General features: G+C 53.0%; 1 protein-coding gene across 2 annotated transcripts; it reads right to left on the bottom strand.

The window, feature by feature from the left end:
• Nucleotides 1-513: 513 nt before the first annotated feature.
• On the bottom strand, nucleotides 514-2,399 carry TSPO2 (translocator protein 2). Of its 2 annotated transcripts, none has more exons than XM_063707259.1 (4): nucleotides 2,081-2,399; nucleotides 1,701-1,893; nucleotides 1,161-1,302; nucleotides 514-919 (listed from the first exon to the last, which is right to left on the bottom strand). In XM_063707259.1, exons 2-4 carry the CDS (start codon nucleotides 1,871-1,873, stop codon nucleotides 722-724), a joined length of 513 nt encoding a protein of 170 aa, XP_063563329.1. In that variant the 5' UTR covers nucleotides 1,874-1,893; nucleotides 2,081-2,399; the 3' UTR covers nucleotides 514-721. The 2 variants fall into 2 exon arrangements, with proteins under 2 accessions (XP_063563329.1, XP_004044021.1); XM_004043973.5 differs by having other exon boundaries at nucleotides 2,051-2,141.
• Between the last annotated feature and the right edge of the window lie 2,808 nt (nucleotides 2,400-5,207).

Below are 5,207 nucleotides of genomic sequence, written 5' to 3'. Positions count from 1 at the left end.
CAGTGGCATGATCTCGGCTCACTGCAACCTCCTCTTCCCCGGGTTCAAGTGATTCTCCTGCCTCAGCTTCCTGAGTAGCTAGGACTACAGGTGCTCACCACTGCACACAGCTAATTTTTGTATTTTTGGAGGCAGGGTTTCACCATGTTGGCCAGGCTGGTCTCGAACTCCTGACCTCATGATCCACCCGCCTCGGCCTCCCAAAGTGCTGGGATTACAGGCGTGAGCCACCACTCCTGGCCCCCTAGTACCCTTTTTTAAGGTGTATTTTTCCGTTTTGGCTTTTTTGTCACTTTTAAAAAGCCTTTTGTTTTTCAGGTAATTAAACATCTGAGTGCTAAATCTTTATGCCACGTGGGGAGGCATGTGAGTGGAGGCGAGCTGGTGTGCCCACCCCTCCCCCATGGGCCTTCACACATTCATTCATGCGCACACACTCACACAGAGGTCCAGAAGCTTCTATCCCACTCTGCCGCCCTAGGCATCATATTATGCATTGAAATACACACTTCACATCATACCTTCAGAGTTACTAATAGGATTTTATTATATAAGTGTAAAATCAGTTCCCCCCCTTTCCCATTTCTCTGATTTCTGAGGAAAAACGGCACCAGGGGACCCAGGAGGGTGGTCCCATTGGGGTGAACCCTAACTCCACAGCCCTGCTTGCAGACTCTTCCTCCCCACCCTGGGCGTCCATCCTCTCCCATGCCTTAGGGCCTCAGTCACTCTTCTCCGTGGGCTGAGGCTGGTGCACTGGACAAAGGCTGTCCCTCCACAGGTGGTAGGTGAGGGCTGAAGTCACGGTGAGCCAGGCTAGGTAGGGCAGCAGTAACAGGGCAGCCAGTTTGTTGATGGGATGCCAGATCAGTGCTGTGCTCACCACCAGCCCATACAGCAGCAGCAGGTGCAGCAGGGCCTGGGCATAGAGGCCGGGGGTCAGCTGGCTGCCCGAGAACCAGCACCTCCACCTTTCTGCAGTACCCAGCCCAGCAATGAGCTCAGTACCTGGGGCTCTGTGCACACCATGGGAGTGCAGAGAAGTCTGCCCACCCATTACCTGCCTGCACTCAATTGCTCTGCTGAATTATGTGCTTCTGGAGCCAGGTGGTTTCACCCTCTCCCACATTACTTCTGCTACTGAGCACTGTGTGCCTTACCAGACCAGGGTTGTGGACTGTGAAAAAGAGAACCAGGACAGTCCAGCTGATGGTGAGCTGAACAGCATAGAGGCCAAGAGGCAGGGCCAGGGGCCACCCCAAGCCCCCTCCCAGGTCCTTCCATACCAGGTAGGAGGCGTAGCTGTGGAGAGATGGTGGCAAAAACATTCAATGGGAGGAGGTTCCGTGGCAAATGGAAGAGGCTCTCTGGCATAAGGACTCTTGGATACCCTTGTGGGCTGAAATGGGGGCAGATGGGTCTAGGCATCATGTAAGGGCCAGGGAGGGAGTTGGTGGGAGGAGCTGGGCATGGTGAGGTGGAGGAGGGGCTGGGGAGACTTAGAGAGGGTGGAAGAAGGGCTAACTGGAACCCCAGGCAGGCATAGAGGGTTTCTTACTTTCTGGAGGACCCACTATGGTGGTGAGAGGCAAGACAAAGCGCCTACCTTTGGAGGCCAATATATGGGAGTAATTCAGATATAGAGGACTTGTTCCCACCCCATTGGGTACCAGGGCCATGTGTGAGAAACAAGTACTCACCCCACGACAGAGTAGATGGCTGTCTGTACAAGCAATAAGACTTTGTAGAATGGGCACCAGGACAGCATCCTTGGGCCCTCACACCAACCAGACATGTGATCACGAGTGAACAGCCAGACCAGGATGGGCCCCAGGTGGGGCAGGAGCACAAAGATGGCCCCTTGAAGCCGCATTCACCTTGAAGAGGCAAAATCTGGGGAGGCAGAGAACATGCTAGTGATGAGCCTTCCCCTGCGGCTCCTCGTCTGTCTCTGCCTCCTAACCTGACTCATTTCCTGGCCTGAGCCCCTCAGAGAAGGTCTACTCACGGAGGTCCTTCCTCTCTCCCTGGCCCAGCTCCAGTCCTGTACCTCTGAGCTCTCTCCAACCCCAGGCCACACCTTGCCCATCTCCTGGCTTCCATGGACTTCTTTTCTCCACAGCACTCCTCTGGCACTTGGAGGACACTGCCCAGCACTGGTAACTGCTTCTAAGTGAATAGGCCTTCCTCCAAGTGCTTCTGAGTCCTGGAGATCAGGTCCCGGGTGATCAGCTTTTCTGCCTCCCACAGTGGGCAGCGCTTAGCCAGGTATGTAGCTGGCCCTCACCAAGAACTGTTCTACCTAAGCTGATCTACCAACCTGGAAAGATCACAATCTGAAGGCAGGAGCCAGAAATTCTTGGGGACTCTTTTCTAGTCACGAATGCAGCAGCGCATCTGTCCCAGGCTTATCTCACCATATCAGACTGGCACACTCATGGGGCCCACCCAGGCTGATCTCCTGCCCAAATTCAAAGTTGGCCTGTTGACACTGTGGATTCCTTTTTCTGAACCTTTAGCTCTCTTCTACCCCTGGAGCCATGGGGGATGAGCTTCCTGCTCCATCTTTCCATTCCCAGAGTGTCAGGATGTAAGCACAAGCATCCAGGTTTCTTGTGGCCTGACTTTTCAAGGAAACAACTGCCTGGTCTTTGATTAAAAAGCTGCCAAGATGGCATGTTGCTTTGCATGTCATTTGCATGTGGGACAATGTACAGACCCTCCTCCAGCCAAGGCCCCACCAAGGCCCCACAAATATCATTCTTCTCATTTGTTCATGATATTTCAGCCTCCCCCCATGATTAACCAGATTTGAAGGAGAGAAAACAATCTGATTATTTTCAGTATTCTGGACTATCTAATCCATCCTTTTTTTTTTTTTCTTTTGATACAGAGTTTCACTCTTGTTGTCCAGGCTGGAGTGCAGTGGTGCAATCTCGGCTCACTGCAACCTCTGCCTCCCTAGTTCAAGTGATTCTCCTGTCTCAGCCTCCCTAGTAGCTGGGATTACAGGCGTGCACCACCATGCCCGGCTAATTTTGTATTTTTAGTAGAGATGGGGTTTTGCCATGTTGGTCAGGCTGGTCTCGAACTCCTGACCTCAGGTGATCCACCCGCCTTGGCCTCCCAAAGTGCTGGGATTATAGGCATGAGCCACTGCGCCTGGCCCTAATCCATCCTTTTCTGTCAAGGGTCAGGGACACTGGTCCTGGAGGTTCTGGGACAGAGCTGAGCAGCATGCCCACCTGTGCATATTTCTACTTGTCTTTCTGTGCTCCTTACTGTCCGTTTGCTCATCTTCTGCCTTCCTGTTTTTCTACATTTCTGTCCAGTGGTGGAGGCCCCCTCCCTGCCCCTCCCTGCCCCCATCCTCTTTTCTCCTGACACCTGCCTCTCCCAGTGCCTCCTGGTTCCTAGGCCTGTGCTCCCCTTACCTCTGGCAGCACACCTCCCAGGCGGGGGGCCTGATGACATATGATGTGTGGAAGGCAGAGGAGGGTGGGGCTGGGAGGAGGGTGGGGCTGGGAGGAGGGTGGAGTGGTGCTCCCAGCTGATCTGCCTTTCTCAGATGAGAAGGGTGGTGACGCTGGCTGGGAAGTCCAAGTTGCTGTTTCATGGCCCCAAAGAGTTCCTCTCAGGAGGAGCCCCTCTGGTCTGCCAGACCCTCCTTGGTGCCTGGCCTCTGGAGGCTACCCCTTGATGGAATGTTTGAGGGCTTGTGGTGAGGGTTTGACACTGGCCCTCCTGTGACAGCTCAGCCCCCAGTTATAATGCTGTTGATGCCTGTGGTCTTTGCATCCCATGAACCAGCTCTGTGGCCATGGGAGTGAGTGGTAGGAGCCTTCACATTTCTCCAGAGCCTCCTTATAATTGGGATTGTCCCCAAGAGTGGCAAGAACTAGCTTGGGAAGTGAGTTCATAGTCCATGAACACAGCCCCTGGTTATAGCCTCCTGGTTGGCATGACCTTCCTGGCTTAGAACCCTATCTTGACAGATCTTTCACAAACCCCTAGGACTTTATGACTCAGAGGAGAAGGCAGCTGACAAGTGGAGGTGGGTGGGGAGTCAAGGAGGAGTGACCTGGCGCTTCCTGGCAGAAAGTCCTGCCTCCCAGCCGCCCTAAAGAGGGGTAGGGGAGAGTGTCCCTGTCTGTTGGCAAAGTCCAGCCTCCTGTGTGACTCAGAGAGAGCTTTGTTCAACAAAGACAAACACCCCTACCCCACTCCCTTCATTCCCTATCAAAGTTCTGAGCACCCCTTCCTGGCTTGTCTTTAGGCATGAGGTCTGCTTCCCAGGTTGCCCGCTCTCTACACATTGATTTGCTACATCTCTGCACTTTGGGGTACTGGGCTTCCCTGGGAGGTTTATTCCACCCTCTCACCTCCACCAGGGAAGGAAGCAGAGGGGAGGGCATTGCAGTCAGAGGCAAGAGGCTAGAGAATTATTAACTGAGACAAAAGCAGAGGAAGTTACTTATTTTCTATGGGAGATGATAACTAGGGGCCTGGGGGGGCGTTCACCATGCCTCCTCAACTGCAGGAGGCCAGACCCTGGTGATAACGGTTACCATCTATTGACCACCCATTCTGTGGTGGGCATTTGACATTTATTAGCTCAATAATGACAATTGTTATCTCACACAAGGTAGATATTCTTATCTGCATTTGACAGACAAGGGAATTGAGGTTCAGAGGAGTTAAGTAGCTTGCCCAATATTACATACCCAACGTGTGGCTCACCTGGGCTCAGTGTTGGCCAGTTGGAGCCAAAATGCATCCTTTTCCCTCTCAACTGCTTCACTCATTCATTCAAGACATGTTTATTGAACACCTTCTATCTATCAGGCTGTACCAGGAGCTGAGGAGACAGCCGAAAACATGGGAAAAGTTCCACAAGGAGTTTTCATTCTTGTGGTGCCACCACTCCTAGGCAGAGTTTTAAGAACTCGGAATGGCAAATGGCCCCAAAGTTCAGTTGTCTCCCAACCGGCAGTGTCTCTGCCAACTTTGGGTGGGGGAAGTAGAAAGCACCTTGTGTAAGGAAAAATATGGGTACATCTCAGGTCCACCAGCAACTGGTGAGTCATTAACCGTCTCAGTGGCTCCACTGTCTTCTCTGCGTGGGGAGCGGGTGGAACTAGATGCTCTCGAAGCTCCTTGGACCGGTTGCATTGGCATCAGCTGGGAGCTTCTTCGAGCTGCAGAAT

Source organism: Gorilla gorilla, chromosome 5, assembly GCF_029281585.2.
Source record: "Gorilla gorilla gorilla isolate KB3781 chromosome 5, NHGRI_mGorGor1-v2.1_pri, whole genome shotgun sequence".
Taxonomy (NCBI): Eukaryota; Metazoa; Chordata; class Mammalia; order Primates; family Hominidae; genus Gorilla; species Gorilla gorilla.
The sequence above is the reverse complement of the archived record's forward strand: the minus strand, read 5'-3'. Positions and strand labels throughout refer to the sequence as shown.

Bases quoted from the DNA above. Each gene is read 5' to 3' on its own strand.
- TSPO2 (XM_063707259.1), bottom strand. From the start codon at position 1,873: ATGCGGCTTCAAGGGGCCATCTTTGTGCTCCTGCCCCACCTGGGGCCC. The intron at 1,303-1,700 runs GTGAGTACTTGT...ATCTCTCCACAG, and splicing joins GCCATCTACTCTGTCGTGGG to CTACGCCTCCTACCTGGTAT. The intron at 920-1,160 runs GTAAGGCACACA...CTCTATGCCCAG, and splicing joins CAGTCCACAACCCTGGTCTG to GCCCTGCTGCACCTGCTGCT.